Raw genomic sequence first — 19,146 nt, 5'->3', positions numbered from 1 at the left:
ATGTAAATACTATGAGAAATTTGGGAGGAAACTATTCTTGCATTTTTATATATTTTTACGCAAATGCAAAAATTCCTATTATTTGAATAATAAGTAAATAAACTATTTAATTTTGTCTTCTTAGTTTATTGTTACATCTCATCATAGCATAAAAAAGTAACAATATTTAAAAAGTAATACTCTTAGCATAAAAAAGTAATATTTTTTCATTGATGATCCAAATAAGAGATCCGTCTCACAAAATACGACCCGTGAGACCGTCTCACACGAGTTTTTGCCTTAATATATTTGCATGCAAATCATCATATATCACTATTTTTTAATTTCATGATTCTTGGGCATGATTTATTCCTTAGTTTGGCGAGTAGATCGTTAAACACCGTTCAATAAATAATTACTTTTTAAAAAAATTATCTATTTAATTTAATGATTTCAATAATGCATGTCAGCAATACGTAAAGACAAATTATTGCAATGCATGTCTGCAATACGTAAAGACAAATTATTGCATCCCTTAATGATATATTCTTCACCTAAAGATAATTTGGACCCCTTAAATAATTGCTAAAATCTACAGTATGGGCCTGACCCAAATATAGAATAGCGGGCTAGCCCTTGCTAAACTTGAACTTCAGCCCAGTATAATGACGGGCTTAAGGCCTAGTTCTTGTTCAGAACCACATTCATTGGGCCATAAAATAAAGGCCTATTTATACCCTACCAGCTGCCCTAGTTTCTCACTCAAATCTACCACGCCGCTCAAATTAGGGTTTTCAAATCATAAATCCCTATTCTCAGACTTTCTATTTAAGAAGAAAGCTTCGTCTCGGAGGTACCGAAGATTAAGCCTGGTGATTATTTTGTTTTTTTTTCTCCCCTTCCTCCACTTTTCTTCGTTTTAGTTTTTTGATGACTGTAGATCATCTGATGAGAAAAAAACTGCAACAATATGAACGGTAAATTCTCCATGATTCTTTGTATTTAAGTCTCTGATGATCAACCATATCTTCAAATCTGTTTAATTTCTGGTAATTTTGAGTTCAATCATTCTTTTATTTGAATGAAAAGTCCCAAATTTTTTTATGTGAATTGGGAGATGTGATGAATATTTTATTTGGTCCGTGTTTCTGAATAAACCGTGACTGAAAAATCCTAACCAACTCTGATCTCCCCTTACTCTTCCAAATTAGTATTGTATTTTTTTTAAACAATAATTCGATTTTATTTCGAAAATTTATCGGTGGCTCTATGATTTCCTGCCTTTGAAGGCAATATACGCTATGCCGATATTCAATATGAGTAGAAATTTTTTTCCGAGTATGAGAGCCGCCGCGATTTGGCATTTGTTTGAATAATATTTTTTGTTTTGTTATTATTTTTTGTTTTATTTGAATTTTTCGAACTTCTGCCGTGAAGATTTATGGAAAAAATTCACATGTCAGACTTCAGAGATTTTGTCAACAAAGTCAGTGAGAAGGAAATTTCACTCATTCTGAGCAGAGTTCTAAATTTTTCATTTTTTCCCTTGAAACAGTAACATTCAAATTATTTTTATAGAAAATAATAATTTTAACAATAAATAATAATATTTTGTTAAAAAAATTTATAAATTTTCATAAAATTGATTGACGGCAGGTATCACGTTATTGTACAAAAAAATATTAATTATAATGGTAAAAATCGGTTCGGTCGACCCTACCCCTGCGGGCACTGCCTGCAGGGTCGATCCAACGGCTTCGGATTTTTTCGAGCCAATTTTTTTTTTTCTTTACATGGAGGTGGGCCCGGATCACTCATGTGGAGTGATCCGGGCCGTTCATTGCCCGTGCAGGCACTGCCTGCACGGGTATGATGAAACAAACCGTAAAAATCCATATAAATTTCTTCATAAAAAATTCAATAATATTTTTTTTTCAATAATGAATTTCAGCTTTTTGAACATTGTTCTCGAGGTGAGATAATTTTGAATTAAAGCATAAACAATTATAATTTATGCTCGAGTTATTTGGTCGTTTACATTAATTAAAAGGAAAAATGTCAAATCTGTATATTGTATGAACTGGTGTAAGATAATTTTGTAATTATAAGTAACATAATTACAATATTATTTTTTATTCAAATAAATATAAAGATTAAAAATGTCACATTTTAAAATTGACATTTTGCATAATTCAAAATAATAATAGCAAAGATATAACTAAAATATTGTATATCTATATTTATAATAATTAAATCGTGAGATTTTATTATTATATTGTTAGATTTTTCATTGAAATTATCATACTACGTTGATAAAAATAATTTTTTGTTCTGTAAGAATGATTGTTCGATCTTGTTCGGCTGCTGAACCAAGCCGTGGGATTGCCACGAAAAATATGAATCTTTTATTTTTATTCTGTTTCGGAATATTTTATTCTTTATTGTGAATTAATAAAACAAATCCATATATTGAATTGTGGAATGCAAATAAATTTTTTTATTTGCACGATGTACTTTTTTTGTTCTTTTAGAAATTTAATTTAATTGAAAAAACAATAAAAACTAATTATTCATTGATATGCAAGCCCTTTTATAAATTTAATTTAATTGGAAAAAAAATAAAAACTAATTATTATCGGAATGCAAAAGAGAAAATAAAATATATTGACCATTTAAAAATTTAATAAAAATATTAATATATATGAATTTCAGTATGATTTATTAAGTGGATTGATGTTCAATATGGATAAAGACAGGATTGAAGATTTAAAAAAAAACAACTATTTTATTTATAAAAAAAATAACCAACAAAGTTATCTAATAAAATATTGTTTGTTTGGTTATATTATTTATCCATATTTTTATTCAATCTAATCTCTTATTTGGTACATCATATCATGTGTTTATTTACAAATCATTTATCTCACATGAAACAAATCATTAAATTAAAATTATAATATTACTTTTAATAAAAAATATTATAAATATTTTATTAATATTTTCAAAAAGATAAAACAGTAATATAATATTATCTCAAATTATTCAATCAAATCAAGCATTATAGTAACTATAATTTATATATATATTATTATTAAAAAATATTACTTATCGTCGTACTATTTGTCTCATATCATGAATCAAACAGTACTTATGAGTATAATTATAATTTCAAATAAGTCTTCACCAAAATAATTAGAAGATAATTAATATAAAGACCTCAATTTTTATTAAATACTAAGATTTATGATATTATTATTATTATGACATAGATTGTACAATAGATCTTTATGTTGGACCTAGAGTATTTTGGCATATTGGGTTGTTCATTTGAATAGAATATTGGACGAGAAAGGTCTTATCAATAGATGGTAAATGAGAATGTCCAAAATAGGAAAATAATTATAGTATTAGTGAGTTTATATTAAGTTATACTCTGTGAAGGTATAAAAATAATTGGTTTAAAGGTCTTTTCTCGCGCATGTCGGCACTGGAGGTGCAAATCATGGGCCTTATTTGCACTTGAAAAGGCTTGACTTGTGTATAAGCGTACCAATGCGACCTAGGTGTGCCAAATGTTGGACCAGTCAAGGTAAAATTTCCCACCAATGTTTGCTATTTTTATTTTCGAATATTCAAATTTGGATGATCTTCCATCTGCCTGACTCTCCATATGGCATGCCTGTTGGTGCTCTTGCTGGATTGACTGGTGGTGCTCTAGCTGACCAACATTTGGCCTTTCGGATAGTCAATCAGTGACTGTCTACATGGAACCCGAGTGCCTATATATAGAGGTAGCCCCTCAAGTCCTTCAACATCACACAACACACTCATATATTTTCGTTCAACTTTCTTATTTGTTTCGGCTGCTGCTCCTCTGCTCTGTCTCATGATAAAGTTTAGTTATTTTCAATTCGCTGTAGTAGTGTCTTGTGCTAGTTTACTGCTGGTTGTTTCGTTGTTTACTGGGAAAAAAACGTCCAAATTGATCCTCGAAGCACATATCAGATAAGACGAATTTGTTTTAAGGGCATTATACTTCGTACATGCCTCAATTTGTTTTATTTTATGTTTTCATCTACTGTATTTTCTTCGTCATATTATTCATTAGTTTCTTACGAAAGTTTCAGTAATCTTTGGATATATTGTCACACTTTATACACATATTTATACATAATATTTTATTTAATTTTTTCAAGTTCTTTTGAAATATAATTTCGATTATTTGTTACTTTTATTGAATAGCATGGTCTCTGGACACAATTTGTGTTCGTATTAAAATCTTTTGGTATTATATAATTTCGTGTGACGCTCTAAAGATTATATTATAAAATTCAAGATTTTTAAAATGATTATTTATTTATGTTAGAGGTAATGAGAATTTAAAAATTAAAAAATATAAATAAAGATACAAAAAATATTTGCTTGAAATATAATAGTTATAGATATATAAACTACAAATTTACTAAAATAAGTTTGTATGATATGATTTTTAATTAAACGAAAATGAAATATTTTTGTAATCTTCTATCAAAAATTATGTCATGATCTTAGAAATAGTTACTTTAGGCCCCTTTAGACTATAATTTGTATTATAATAAAGTATAAATATATACGTAGAGACAAAACAAAGTAACTAAAAAGCTAAGAATAAATAAAATATTGATAAAAGTCCTTTTCATATTAATTAATAGACTTTGTAATTTTGACATCACACATGGATTAACTCATTTATAATAATTCATACATCAAATTTTATAATCTATCACTAATTAATGAATCAATTCAAAATTGTACCTATTCATGAAAACATAATGTAGAGCCACTGCTATTTTCGTTGAAATGGTTTTTTTTTTTTTTTTAAACTAGAAATTGAATATTTGTTGGCTGCCCTTCTTTGTAGTTGAGCCACAGCCTGTCATAGTGGGTGAAGTTTTAAATAATGAATAAATCTATTGGGATATTTTCAATATACTATTGAACCTATGAAATGAATTTTCCTACCACAAATGGGAGAATCGGTCCCTCGAGCAAGGCCATAAACCACAATATCCCAACAGCTAGAGCTTAGTTTTGAAAAGTATCATTCACTTTCTCATAAATCTGCAAACAAAAGAAATGGCTGCGGTTGAATTTGGAACACAAGCAACAACAAACGTTCACCTGCATGCATTTGCATCATTCTCTTGCCACAACCTGTGACCCTGTAATTACAAGTGGCTATGGTTTTCTAAGAAAATGAACACGATGGAACAGTAGAGCAGCAAATCTTGAACCGAGAGGATTAAGCAAGTCAATGGTGGCATGAAGAAATTGCTTTATCCAGGACAAGACTCGCTATTGACATTGTCGTGGCCGAAAATTCTCAGTGGATAAAAGAGAGTTTATCATGTTCTCTAGTCTCTTAGCACCTGCAGTGGGTCTGAGAACAGTGACATTACCCACAACCGAGCACGGATCAGTCCCATTTTCACGACCCCCCACACACCATCCTCCAGGAACAAGCATATCTTGATTCCTAAACAAGAGTTCGGTATCAATTCTGTCGAGAACAAAGTCATCACGAGGAAACTTTCTCGCGAATGGAGCATTGCTATCTACCATCCTCTGCATGTGTTGACGAGTAAGGTAGTGGGGATGTTGCTTTGGAGGGTTGTCCCATGATATAAAGTGGAGATCACTGTTAACTGTGGTGTTACGAAACTCGTGAGCATTGCAGATAACAGTGTGGAAATAGCCTTCAGGAGAAGAAATGAAGTTTGCATAATACATGAGTACGGTTCGAGGTAAGTTGTCCCATCCCCATATGCAGTAGTCGATGAAAGATCGAGACAATGCCATCCATGCAGATCCTACAAGGAAAATAGTTCAGCGAACCTATGGAACAACGATCTCCCGGGGCACAAACAAATTTCTCAGAATTTCAAAAACCCTCCTATACCATTGTCGCTAGGCAGTAGATAGCAAATATTTTGTGTGCAAGCACACATCTCTAGTTCCTTAAAGTTGGCACCAAACAAAGAAACGGCTGTAAACAAACTGGTACAAAAGGCAGCACAGACATACGCGGACTCATTAAAAGTAGTTAATAACTCAATCATCTTTGAAAATTATTGTATTCAAAGTATCTACTTTGCAGTCCTTGACACGTAACAATAAGGCTTTCATTAGATGGTTCTACTTGCCTTACCCACCACATAAAAAGGAAAGCCATAACAATCGATCGTGACAATTGATCCAATAATAGAGTCAACCAAATTTAGCTTAGAACATTGGAAGTCAGAAGGTGGATATCAATTTTTAATTTTTAAAAATCTCAGTATACACAAGACCATGCTCAGCAATGGAAAATTAATGCTACATAAGAAACGGGATTGACGCCCCCCCCCCCCCCCCCCCCAGGCCGGTGAAAAAAAATAGCCCAGAAGCCATACAATTATTTTAAAAGCCCCAGATGTTCATACAAAATATTATCGCTCATCGTTCCACCTGAAGTTCCAAACTTTGGGTTAAAATGCTGGAAAGAGAATTCAAAAACTAGCACAAAAAAATATAGGAATTTCAAACGTGAAAACTCTTTGATAATACCCACCTGAAGCCAAAATTTGTCAACAACTCAACAGATAACTCTTAAACAAAACTCTGGAAACACATTTTTTCCCTTGATTTAAAAGACGATATGGCTGAGAAACCAATCAGAACCTGTTTATTAACTAGCTAACATAAAACTCATGATGAAATTACCATCAAGTCATTAGAGAATAGATAGTTTTTCATGAGGTGGAAACAAAGTTGAGCATTTAAATGAGAAAAGGATCGGACTAGTAGGAGTGGAGTGTTCATAAAATTGAAATGACAAGTAAAAGAATAATGGAATCCGAACTTTTTCAAAAAAGATCACACCATGAACAGAGGGATTCCAAACCAACAAATGAAGTTTTCAAGAACATTAGGTACAAAGGGCATGAAAGAAAAATGAAACATCCAAAACTCATTCCCATACCATTCAGCCTAAAAGGCAACATGTCTCACAGAGCAAACACAAAAATAATGGAATAAGATAAGCAAAAATACAAATGCCAAAGCATACCGGTAAAGAGTTTAAATGCCGTAGGCACGCTTCTGCGCTGCGTAATCCAGAACACATCAGCCTTCTTGGACATATACAATCCTGGATCAATAATAACAGGCTTCGCCCTCTGAAATCTGTAAAAGTACCCACAAATGACTCAAAATCAAACAAAATTAAACATTAAAGTAGAGTTGGATAATTTACTGAAGCCCACTTACTCTTTCCAGCCAATATTGCTGGTATGATCAATGAAATTGAGATCCCGAGGTAAGTATGAAAATGTATGCAGCAGATCTGGTAGTTGTTACGAATCCACAAATTAGAACCAAAATTTAACTTCAATTCGAATAATTTAGTATTATAAGGTCTTAGCAAGGTCCTATTAACCCAAACTATCAAATTCAACACAAAAAATCCCATCTTTCCGCCAAAATTTCCAAAAAATAATGAAAAACAACCTAGGATAGAAAGCTTTCAAAATCAAATATTACCATCTTGAGTGACCAGTGGGTAATCAGAGGCGCTGAGATTTATAAACCAATCCCATTCCCCACCTTCCTTCAGCAAAATGGCAGCCGCATGTAGGGTATTTGCCACCATAGTTGGCCCACGATAAGTCACCAGATTAGCCTTGGTAATCATCCGAACATTGTTGAATCTCCTGAAAACGAAGTGGGTCTCAACGTAATTCTGCAGATCGAGTCGCTCCTCGGGGGATGATTCTGCGTCGAGGTGTACAACATATTGGTTGTTGGGGTGGTAAAGCGCCTGGAGTGTGCGGCGAAGCATCCCCCCGTCACCGGCGGAGCCAGATATTAAATAAGCAAGGCGCGGGGGCGGAGGAAGGGTGGAAACCGGTAATGGGTGGAGCTTCGACTCAATAAATATAGATGAGACGGACATTGGTGAGTAGTAGCGGCGAAGCGGCAGCAGCGGCGTGCCATCTGGGGAGGTTAAAGTGGTAAGAAACAAAAGAAACAAAGAAACTATGGAGCCAATCGCTAGTGGGAAGATCCATTTTCTCTCCATTGTTTGTGGGTGGCGCAAGTGTAGGTAGTAGTTCTTGAGCTTCTTCATTTCGTCAAATTCTCGTCGAATTAAAAACAAAAAATGGAAGAACGATCCAAATATAACTCCTGAACTAGAGGTATAAGCGAATAAATTGTGGGTTTTGATAAAATCTTAAATCTGAAAAGGCAAAAGGGATCTTCGAGGTGAATTAAGGGGATTGAATTTTATGATCACATTGCAGAGGAGGGGGCGATGGAGGTGGGTGAAAGGTGAGGATTTGCTGCTGTTCGTTTGGTTTTGGTTGGTGAATTGCGCCTTATTTCCTTTCTTCGATATTATATAGTATTTTTTCTAAAGTATAATATATTATTTGGTTGAGGAAATGATATATTATATGGTAGTAGAACTTAATCATAAATTATAATATTTTTAAGACTTTTTATTGAAACATAATTTTAAAATATTTTTTCCTAAAAAATATGATATATTATTTGGTAGAGGAAATGATATATTATATGGTAGTAGAACTTAATCATAAATTATAATATTTTTAAGACTTTTTATTGAAACATATTTTTAAAATATTTTTTGAGTCATTCACCTACAAATACTATTTTCAAAAATATTTTATGTCTTTCTTTTGTGGCATAGACTTGGTTATATTGGGGTTCGCTCACATGAAGATGATTTGCAAGAATAACTTGTAAAAAAAGGTTTTTATAAAGTAGACGCATTATGCATAAAAGTCGAGTGAAATATTTCTTTAAAAACATTTTTTGTACATTTCTATTCTTGGGAAGGACTCTTCAACCGAGTATATCTTTGAGTATGCATCACGATCTCACGGATCTTTATCTGTGAAACGAATCAATCCTACTGATATTCACAATAAAAAATAATACTCTTAGCATAAAAAATAATAATTTTTCATTGATGACCCAAATAAGATATCATCTTACAAATACGACCTGTTAAACCGTCTCACACAAGTTTGTGCTTATATCTTTTTACCTCTACTTATAATTAAATCCGAAAATTAAATTTATTTAAATGACATTCATTTCTTTGTTGCTATATTAATTACAACAAAAACTTTTTAGTGAATCAATTTTATGGACCTGACCAAATCTTCTATTTGAGTAAACTGTGAAAAATATTATTTTTCATTCTAAAAATGAATAGAAATGACTCGGCTCAGAGAAGAGGAAAACATGTCTTGTTTAAATTTGGACAAGGTTCTAACTATGTTTACATTTTGGTTTCGAATATAATTTTTTTAAGGAAATATCTCTCTCCTAGCCATATGTTACACCCAAGTCACGTTTTACAACAAAACTAAAAAATAAAGGACAAGCATCATGAGAGGCCAATTTGTGTGCCACTTGATTTGCATCTCTGCGACAAAACCAAACAACCCAATCCGGAGCTAGATCGCAATGATCACGAATAAAAGAAATGATAGGCACTTCCGCAGCAACAAGAGATGGTTTTGATATCGTCGAATCAACATTAAGAGCATCCAATTTGAATATTACATGCATATAGCAAATAATTATGGAATAAAAGCCAAGAAGACTCCCAAAGATCTAGATGTCTAAGCTTGTATCACAATACCTTCGTAGTTGCGAGCTACGATGTCAATCCCACTGTATCTTTAACAACAAGGATTTCTACATTGATTTTAATAGTTTTTGACGAGTTCTGTGTCATAAAAAAGAAACCGAAAGAGTTTTCGTTGTTTTGTACATATAATGACGAGAGGGTTCGAGTCTCACTCACCACCCCTAACCTCACCCATGAAGTTAAAAAAAACATAGGACTATAAAATCACTCCTAGATTGATTTTTTTATTTTTTGTATGTATTTTAAAAACGACTCTAAATATATTTATTCCGATATGAAAAATTTTCTGAGTTATAGGCAAACTTCAAAATCTGAGGTATATGACTCTGATCTCTGCAATTTCCATGCACGTGCAACTCCAGGTTCCGAATCCGTTACTCAGCTTCACTCTCACAACCATACTCGTACTATCCGGAAACCTCAGTAAGCGTCGAACCCATCTCGCCATCTTTGCTTTATCATCGTCACATTCCTCCAACAAGGATGTCTGGAGAAGACAAACTGCATCCTCATCGCTTGAGACAACGCCGCATTCTGTTTGCTTTATCATCGTCACATTCTGTTTGCTTGATCTCACTACATGTAACATTATGATCGATGTGTATGGGCAGCTTGACATGGCAAAAGAGGCAGATAGGCTGTTCTGGAGTATGAGAAAGATTGGGATTGAACAGAATGTTGTTAGTTATAATACCCTTTTGAGGGTTTATGGTGATGCCGAACTTTTTGGGGAGGCAATGTTAGAAAATTTTAATAAAATTTAGAGTTTGAATGAAAGTTATGATTCATGAATGTGGGAGTGTCTTTTGGCTCTGCACATTCTTGAGTTGGTTGTGGCTCATTATTGTGGAGTGTCTTTTGACTTTCCACATTCTTGAGTTACTTGAAGACCTTTGGTTCTTCATATTCTTGAGTTAATGAGAAGATTAATTGAGTGAATTAATCTTCCTGACTCTTGGTGTGCATTTTAGGGCTTATATATAGGGGGCTCATTTCCTCATTTCAAACACATGATAATCTTTTTTCTTTCAAGTATTCTCTTGCATTTCATATTGTTAGCATTTCATTTGGCCTTCTTTAAATCTCAGTGATAAAGTAAAGGTACGTTTTCAGTTCGCCGTAGTAGTGTCTCGTGCTAAGTCACTGTTGGTTGTTTCGTTGTATCCTGGAAAACAGACGTCCAAGACGATCCTCGAAGCACATACAGGAGGGGACGAATCTGTTTTAAGAAAACTGTACATGCTACATGCCTCGGTTTGGTTTTGTTTTCTTTTACACAATAGTCATACTGTAAACATCACGCTTGTTTCGATTATTGCTTTATCTCTACAAGTTCGTTTCTTCGCTACTGTTTTTAGCAATTTTATCTAACAAACTTAAAACATATTACTCATTACGTGGTTTGTTTCAGATATGGCTACTGAAACCAGCGTGCAAAGGAAAACTGGTTATGTTGTTCCTACTGTGGCTCAAGTTGTCCCTCATGGTACCCCAGGTGCTGCTGCGGTTGCTGTTCCAGCAAGTCACGGTGAAAAGCCTGAGAAGTTCACTGGTGTGGACTTCAAGAGGTGGCAACAGAAAATGTTGTTTTACTTGACAACACTGAACCTGGCCAGATTCCTATTCGAGGATGCTCCTAACCTGAAAGAGGGTGAGGGAGATGTTGAATACGTCAGTGCACTGGAGGCTTGAAATCATTCTGATTTCATATGCCGAAATTATGTGCTGAATGGATTGGCAGACTCGCTGTACAATGTGTACTGCGAAAAGAAGACAGCCAAAGAGTTATGGGAATCCCTTGACAGAAAGTACAAAAACGAGGATGCCGGGGCCAAGAAATTTCTTGTAGGCCACTTTCTGGATTTTAAAATGGTGGATTCTAAGTCGATTATCAGCCAAGTTCAAGAACTCCAAGTGATTCTTCACGAGATTCACGCCGAGGGGATGACGTTAAGCGAATCTTTCCAAGTGGTAGCTATAGTTGATAAGCTACCACCAGCTTGGAAGGATTTCAAAAACTACTTGAAACACAAGCGAAAGGAGATGAACGTTGAAGAGCTCATTGTTAGACTTCGCATCGAGGAAGACAACAAGAGTTCGGAAAGACGATTGTTTTCTCCTGTTGCCGCTAAGGCAAATGTTGTCGAGCATGGCCAAAGCTCGAAAAAGAGAAACTTCTCTCCCTCCAACAAGAAGTTGAACCTCAGACTCAAAGGAGGTGTTTCAAAGAAGAAGTTCTCTTGGAAAATGATATAACTGTGATGAGATGGGTCACAAGGCATCTGAATGTAAGAAGCCAAAGAGAAACCGAGAGCTGAATATGGTGGAGAACATATCTCAAGATGTTTCAAACATGAATCTATGTGCTGTAATATCAGAAGTTAATCTGGTGGGTTCGAACCCAAGGGAGTGGTGGATCGACACTGATGCCACTCGTCATGTTTGCTCGGACAAGGAGATGTTTACTACTCTTGAGGAATCTGAGAATGGTGAAAAACTATTCATGAAAAATTCCGCTACTTCTGAAATCAAGGGTCAAGGGAAAGTTGTCCTAAAGATGACATCTGGAAAAGAACTGACTCTGAACAATGTGTTGTATGTACCTGACATCCGCAAGAACTTGGTGTCCGGGTCGCTTCTTAACAAGCATGGTTTCCGCATTGTCTTTGAGTCAGATAAAGTTGTTTTGTCGAAAATTGGAATGTTTGTTGGCAAAGGTTATGTTTGTAATGAGTTATTCAAACTCAATGTTATGACTGTTAAGCCCGTGATGAATAAAGTTAATACTTTTGCTTACTTGCTTGAGTCTTCTTGTTTATGGCATGGTAGACTTGGATACGTTAATTATGATACAATACGTAGATTAATTAACATGAAAAGCATTCCTGCATTCCAAATTGATAAACAACACAAATGTGAAACTTGTATTGAGGCAAAACTAACGAGATCATCTTTTCGAACTATTGAAAGAAATAGTGAACCACTTGATCTAATTCACAGTGATATATGTGATCTTAAAGTGTGCAAAATCGTGGTGGAAATAAATACTTCATCACTTTTGTTGATGATAGCACAAAGTTTTGTTATGTGTATCTCCTCAAAAGTAAGGATGAAGTTATTGACAAATTTGTCCAATATAAGAGTGAAGTTGAAAATCAACTTAGCAAGAAAATTAAGGTGCTAAGAAGTGATCGTGGAGGTGAATATGAATCACCATTTGCTGAGTTTCGTGCTCAATACGGTATCAAACACGAAAGAACTGCACCTTATTCTCCTCAGCAAAATGGCATTGCAGAGAGAAAGAATCGCACATTGAAAGAAATGATGAATGCGTTGTTATTAAGTTCTGGTTTACCACAGAACTTGTGGGGGGAAGCTATTCTAACAGCTAATTACCTTTTAAATAAGATACCCCGAAAGAAGCTAGATAAGAGTCCATACGAGTTATGGAAAGGTAGAAGTCCTTCTTACCAATACTTGCGAGTGTGGGGGTGTCTTGCCAAGGTAGCAGTACCCACTCCAAAGAAAGTAAAGATAGGACCAAAAACTGTTGATTGCATTTTCATTAGATATGCTCAAAACAGTACTGCGTATCGTTTTCTTGTACATGAATCTCAAATACCTGATATTCATAAGAATACGATAATGGAATCAAGAAATGATTCGTTCTTTGAACACATGTTTCCATACAAATCTAAGGAAGAACCAAGTTCATCCAAAAGATTGTATGAGACAATTGATAAAGAACTAGAGCTTGATCAAGATATTGAACCTAGACATAGCAAGAGAGCTAGGACTGAGAAATCCTTTGGTCCGGATTTCATCACTTTCATGATGGAAAGTGAACCTCAAAGCTTCAAGGAAGCAATCAGTTCATCTGAGGGACATCTATGGAAAGAGGCTATCAATTCCGAAATGGAATCATTTTACAAAATCATACGTGGGAATTAGTAAATCTTCCTCCGGGAAGTAAACCACTAGGCTGTAAATGGGTTTTCAAAACGAAAATGAAATCAGATGGAACCATAGATAAGTATAAAGCCAGATTGATAAATAAAGGTTACCATCAACATGAAGGGCTTGATTACTTTGACACATATTCTCCTGTATCGAGAATAACCTCTATTCGTGTGATACTTGCGATTGCCGCCTTGCGGAATCTTGAAGTACACCAAATGGACGTAAAGACAGCTTTTCTAAATGGAGATTTAGAAGAGGAAATTTACATGAAACAACCTGAAGGATTTTCTGCGACTGGGCAAGAAAACAAGGTTTGTAAACTGGTGAAGTCTCTGTATGGCTTAAAACAAGCGCCAAAGCAATGGCACGAAAATTTTGATAAAGCCATGATAGAAAGTGGATTTAAATTCTGTGAATGTGACAAATGTGTAAACATAAAAACCACTGAAAATGGATATTTCATTTTATGTCTTTACGTAGATGACATACTTATCATTGGTAGTAATGATAAGATGATCAAATCCACCAAAAAGTTATTGAACTCAAGATTTGACATGAAAGATTTGGGCTTAACCGATGTAATCCTTGGAATTAAAATTAATAGAACATCAGAAGAGCTAGTTCTAAGTCAATCACATTATGTTGACAAAATACTTGAGAAATTCAATAAGGATGACTCTGCATTGGCTAGAACCCCAATTGATATCAGTCAGCATCTATCAAAGAATCGAGGTGAGAGTATGTCTCAATTAGAATATTCTCGAGTCATTGGAAGTCTGATGTACTTAATGAGTTGTACAAGACCAGACATAGCTTATGTAGTGAGCAAATTGAGTAGATTCACGAGTAATCCAGGAGTTGAACACTGGAAAGCAATTATCAGATTGCTAAGATACTTAAGGTATACTCGTGATCATAGGCTGCACTATACCAGATATCCTGCTGTTATTGAAGGATACAACGATGCAAATTGGATATCTGATATGAAAGACTCAAAATCTACTAGTGGATTTGTATTCACTTTAGGAGGTGCATCAATTGCGTGAAAATCTTCTAAACAAATTGTAATAGCCAGGTCCACAATGGAATCTGAGTTTATATCTCTTGACAAGTGTGCTGAAGAGGCTGAATGTCTGCGTCACTTATTAGAAGATGTTCTAGGATGGGAAAAACCAGTGCCAGCTATATGCATACATTGTGATAGCCAATCTGCGATTGGAAGGGCACAAAATAAAATGTATAATGGTAAGTCTATGCATATACGTCGTAGACACAATACCATCAGACAACTACTCTCAACTGGAGTTATCTCTGTTGACTATGTAAAGTCAAAGGATAATATAGCGGATCCGCAAACCAAAGGATTAAACAGAAAGTTAGTTGTGAAATCGTCAAGGGGAATGAGGCTCAAGCCTATAGAATAAATTGGTGCGAAGGAAAACCCAACCTACGCTGACTGGAGATCCCAAGAACTAGGTTCAATGGGAAAACCTAATCGCACTAATTTTGAAAATCACTGTGGGGGTTATCCCTAGTCCATTCCTATTATGAAACAGTGAATGTTGAAGATAAGCTTACGGCTTTTAATGATTCTGATTAGAAGCAATATAGAATCACCTATGTGAGAGAGAAGTGGGGCCGCTTCAAAGGAATTGCAGGGCTCAATTCTAGACCCTCTTGCAGAACCAGGCGTGTGTTCATGGCCAAAACGAACACGATCATGAGAACTGAATAGTATCAAGGAGAGTCTTGTGTGAAGTATATCTTAATTTACATAAACGGCAGAACAGTTCAAGGACAACATGTCTACTGGTCAGCTAGTAAAGCAAATATATTTCATAAGGGAATGTTCAAAGGGTAATACCTACCTATCCTATGCAGGATTCAACTGTAGAACTTTGTCACCAAGATTTGTATCAATTTTCATTCATGTGGGGGATTGTTGGAAATTTTAATAAAATTTAGAGTTTGAATGAAAGTTATGACTCATGAATGTGCGAGTGTCTTTTGGCTCTCCACATTCTTGAGTTGGTTGTGGCTCATTATTGTGGAGTATCTTTTGACTTTCCACATTCTTGAGTTACTTTAAGACCTTTGGTTCTTCATATTCTTGAGTTAATGGGAAGATTAATTGAGTCAATTAATCGTCCATGACTCTTGGTGTGCATTTTGGGGCTTATATATAGTGGGTTCATTTTCTCATTTCAAACACATGATAATCTTTTCTCTTTCAAGTATTTTCTTGCATTTCATATTGTTAGCATTTCATTTGGCCTCCTTTAAATCTCGGTGATAAAGTAAAGGTACGTTTTCAGTTCGTCGTAGTAGTGTCTCGTGCTAATTCACTGCTGGTTGTTCCGTTGTATCCTGAGAAACAGACGTCCAAGACGATCCTCGAAGCACATATAGGAGTGGACGAATCTGTTTTAACGAAACTGTACATGCTACAGGCCTCGGTTTGGTTTTGTTTTTTTTACACAATAGTCATACTGTAAACATCACACTTGTTTCGATTATTGCTTTATCTCTACAAGTTCGTTTCTTCGCTACTGTTTTTAGCAATTTTATCTAAGAGGCAATACATCTGTTTAGGTTGATGCAGAGGAAGGATATTGAGCAGAATGTAGTTACGTATAACACTATGATAATGATTTATGGGAGGACCCTTGAGTATGAAATGGCTAATAATCTTGTCCAAGAGATGCAGCGCCGGGGCATTATGGCCAACACGATTACTTACTCAACAGTAATATCGATCTGCGGAAGGCTGGGAAGCTAGACCGAGCAGCAATGCTTTTTTAGAAGCTATGAAGCTCTGGTATTGCGATAGATCAAGTTCTTTATCAAACCATGATTGTAGCATATGAGAAAGCTGGTTTAGTTGCTCGTGCGAAACGTTTATCACATGAACTTAAGCGTCCAGATATTATTCCAAGAGAAACTTTCATCAGTATTCTTGCTGGAGCTGGTCGAATTGAAGAGGCTACGTGGTTATTCAGACAGGCCGTTGATGCTGCAGAAGTAAAAGATATGGCGACGTATGAACGCTTGATTGATCTTTTTTCTAGATACAAAAAGTACACAAACGTTATTGAGGTGTTTGAGATATGAGAGGGGCGGGATATTTTCCAGATTCTCATGTAATAGCACTTGTTCTGAATTCATATGGAAAGTTACATGAGTTCGACAAGGCAGATGCCATGTATAAGGAGCTGCAAGACGAGGGCTGTGTTTCTTGGATGAAGTTCATTTTCAGATGCTGAATCTTTGTGGTGCCAGAAGAAATTTTGAGATGGTTGAAACACTGTTTCAGAAGCTGGACGAAAGATCCCAAAATTAACAAGGAGCTACATCTTGTTGTTACTGGCATATATGAAAGAGCGAATAGACTAATGGATGCATCTAGAATCATCAACCAGATGATTGACAGAGGGTTTCTCAAATCTTGATTTTTTTGTTAGTCTACATCCGTTGTTGAAGAAACATTTGTTTCTCAGCTCGTTGTAAAGTGCAAGTCTTTTTTACTGTTTCATGTGTATATATTCGATCATTGTTTACATGTATCTTCTGGTGGTCAGAGTAACATTAGCGCTGGGAAATGCAGAAGGAAAAGAATGTTTTTAAAAAAAATTTGGCTGCATTAAATGCAAATGTTTCTCATTTTGTTTCGTTGACATCCCTCATATCTGTATATGTTACATGCAAATTTTTTAAAGCTGTGAAAAATGAATTACCAAAATAATTCGCTGGAAAAAAAACAAAGAATTGGCTGGACAGAAAAGGAAAATCTGACTCCAAGATTCAAAACTGAGCTCCTTAGTTAGTCCGCAGCTTGCTGTAGGATACACCTACTCCCCTAGTTGATCATTAATCGGTGATGATTTTGAACTGCAGGTTAATTTGTACGTCTGATCAATATGCATTTGTATCCATCAACTTAGCATGTATTAATAACCTAGTTTTTAAAATGTATGAAAAATTTCTTAATTCTAGCAATTTGTTTATAGGTATCTGCAGCAAGTTGATGTACCTTGGTCCGCATGCCTCCTTATTTTCAATGTAAGATTGTCTATCATCAGCTGTTGTACTATAGCGCAGACCACCATAATCTGGAAAGAATATTTCGGGTACTCTTTGGATGCCATGAACACCAGTTTGTGATTCGAGGTGCGTGGAGAGGAGGTTGTGATTGCTGGTAACATCAGAAAAAAGGTCTAATCCCAGCACCTGACCGACTACGTTCTCAGGCGATTCAGCATAAATTCCAACATTCCTATTCAAGAAAAATGGGAAAGGTACTGATTCCGTGCCCTCGACATCTTGTGAATCGATCCTTGGACGATTGCCTCCAAACTCTTGCTTGGATGAAGGCCAGTAATACGGATTATGATCCACTTGCTGATTCGACTGATTTATGTTCGCAGCTATCGCCGCATTTATGCTTCTTATGCGTCTTAATTCGTCTTTGGCAGCCTCCAGCTGGGAAGACACCTGGAGAATGATAAAAGTACAACCATAAGCAGGAATATGATGACGCCATTCAGATTCGAATATGATGGATTTCATTGCATCATCCTTTTGATCCTGAGTCTCCAAGGTGTTGAGTATCCTGGTGACATTCGACACCCCGTACAGCCGGTGCACGTAATTAAACAATTCAGGCTTGTGGGCTGGAAAATACTTTGCCAGAGGACAGGCAGCGGTACATTTTCTTCTTCTATACCTGCATGCAGCGCAGGAAGGGGTTGAGCCACCATCCCTCAGTGTCATATTGATTGGACTCGATTATGATCAGAATTTTAATAAAGAATTTCAAGAAATGATTGTCTATGTAGTTTTCGGATTTAGAAATGGAGGCAGTGGATATGTATTTCTTCTATTCTTTATAATCTCCTCTCGATATCAAATCCGATTCCAAAATATAATCTTGGATATGGGGTAAATTTTTTTGACGCTTTCACCATTAGAGTTCCGTCTCCATTCTTGGTGTGGTTGATGAAAGATATTTACGTAGGAAACAAATTTGAAATCTTGTTAGACAACTGTCAAGTCGAATCAGATTCCGAATTATCCAATATGGAAGATAAATGTGCATGTTAGAGATGATGAAGCGTGGCACACACACGCGTCTCGTGCAAAATGTAAAAATAAATTTAATAGAATTTTATAAAACTATAGAATAATATAGTCTACAGAGATCTTTGGTGGATTTTTTCAGTTTTATATGATTATTAATGAGAAGAAGATGAGCCGTTATTTGTTCGAAGAATTTGTGAATTGAAGAACATAAAAAAGTAAAATTAAGAGTGTAAAAAACAAGAGCATGTCTCTTGTGAGACGGTCTCACGGATCTTTATCTGTTAGACGAGTCAATCCTACCGATATTCATAATAAAAAGTAATGCTCTTAGCATAAAAATTAATATTTTTTCATGGATGACCCAAATAAGAGATCTGTCTCACAAAATACGACCCCGTGAAACCATCTCACATAAGTTTTTGCCA

General features: G+C 35.2%; 2 protein-coding genes, 4 non-coding genes and 1 pseudogene across 6 annotated transcripts; 5 read left to right on the top strand and 2 right to left on the bottom strand.

Annotated features, from left to right (window-relative positions):
- The first annotated feature begins 918 nt into the window (after window positions 1-918).
- Window positions 919-998, top strand: LOC142513044 (small nucleolar RNA Z199). Its single transcript, XR_012809011.1, has one exon. It is a non-coding gene; the product is annotated as a small nucleolar RNA Z199 (small nucleolar RNA).
- Window positions 999-1,093: 95 nt separating this feature from the next.
- LOC142512984 (small nucleolar RNA SNORD18) lies at window positions 1,094-1,170 on the top strand. The gene has a single exon (XR_012808955.1). It is a non-coding gene; the product is annotated as a small nucleolar RNA SNORD18 (small nucleolar RNA).
- A 72-nt stretch (window positions 1,171-1,242) lies between these two features.
- LOC142513045 (small nucleolar RNA U54) lies at window positions 1,243-1,328 on the top strand. Its single transcript, XR_012809012.1, has one exon. It is a non-coding gene; the product is annotated as a small nucleolar RNA U54 (small nucleolar RNA).
- A 74-nt stretch (window positions 1,329-1,402) lies between these two features.
- On the top strand, window positions 1,403-1,503 carry LOC142513046 (small nucleolar RNA R64/Z200 family). The gene has a single exon (XR_012809013.1). It is a non-coding gene; the product is annotated as a small nucleolar RNA R64/Z200 family (small nucleolar RNA).
- Window positions 1,504-5,017: 3,514 nt separating this feature from the next.
- LOC142505391 (beta-glucuronosyltransferase GlcAT14B-like) lies at window positions 5,018-8,382 on the bottom strand. Its single transcript, XM_075618365.1, has 4 exons — window positions 7,540-8,382; window positions 7,267-7,342; window positions 7,067-7,182; window positions 5,018-5,828 (listed from the first exon to the last, which is right to left on the bottom strand). The coding sequence occupies exons 1-4, from the start codon at window positions 8,123-8,125 to the stop codon at window positions 5,314-5,316; spliced, it is 1,293 nt and encodes a 430-aa protein (XP_075474480.1). The 5' UTR covers window positions 8,126-8,382; the 3' UTR covers window positions 5,018-5,313.
- Window positions 8,383-10,002: 1,620 nt separating this feature from the next.
- On the top strand, window positions 10,003-17,091 carry LOC142505995 (uncharacterized; annotated as a pseudogene).
- Window positions 17,092-17,392: 301 nt separating this feature from the next.
- LOC142505392 (LOB domain-containing protein 7-like) lies at window positions 17,393-18,443 on the bottom strand. Its single transcript, XM_075618366.1, has 2 exons — window positions 17,673-18,443; window positions 17,393-17,530 (listed from the first exon to the last, which is right to left on the bottom strand). The coding sequence occupies exons 1-2, from the start codon at window positions 18,410-18,412 to the stop codon at window positions 17,491-17,493; spliced, it is 780 nt and encodes a 259-aa protein (XP_075474481.1). The 5' UTR covers window positions 18,413-18,443; the 3' UTR covers window positions 17,393-17,490.
- Window positions 18,444-19,146: the final 703 nt, after the last annotated feature.

The sequence above is a fragment of the Primulina tabacum genome, chromosome 10 (assembly GCF_025594145.1).
Source record: "Primulina tabacum isolate GXHZ01 chromosome 10, ASM2559414v2, whole genome shotgun sequence".
Classification (NCBI taxonomy): Eukaryota; Viridiplantae; Streptophyta; class Magnoliopsida; order Lamiales; family Gesneriaceae; genus Primulina; species Primulina tabacum.
This window is presented reverse-complemented; position numbering and strand designations above follow the sequence as displayed.

What these genes read in the sequence shown, in the direction of transcription:
- LOC142505391 (XM_075618365.1), bottom strand. Translation starts at nt 8,125, where the DNA reads ATGAAGAAGCTCAAGAACTACTACCTACACTTGCGCCACCCACAAACA. An exon ending in CCCACTGGTCACTCAAGATG is followed by an intron (nt 7,343 to 7,539) that starts GTAATATTTGAT and finishes AACAACTACCAG; the next exon opens with ATCTGCTGCATACATTTTCA. An exon ending in GGCATTTAAACTCTTTACCG is followed by an intron (nt 5,829 to 7,066) that starts GTATGCTTTGGC and finishes TTTTCCTTGTAG; the next exon opens with GATCTGCATGGATGGCATTG.
- LOC142505392 (XM_075618366.1), bottom strand. Translation starts at nt 18,412, where the DNA reads ATGACACTGAGGGATGGTGGCTCAACCCCTTCCTGCGCTGCATGCAGG. An exon ending in AAGGAGGCATGCGGACCAAG is followed by an intron (nt 17,531 to 17,672) that starts GTACATCAACTT and finishes ATTAACCTGCAG; the next exon opens with TTCAAAATCATCACCGATTA.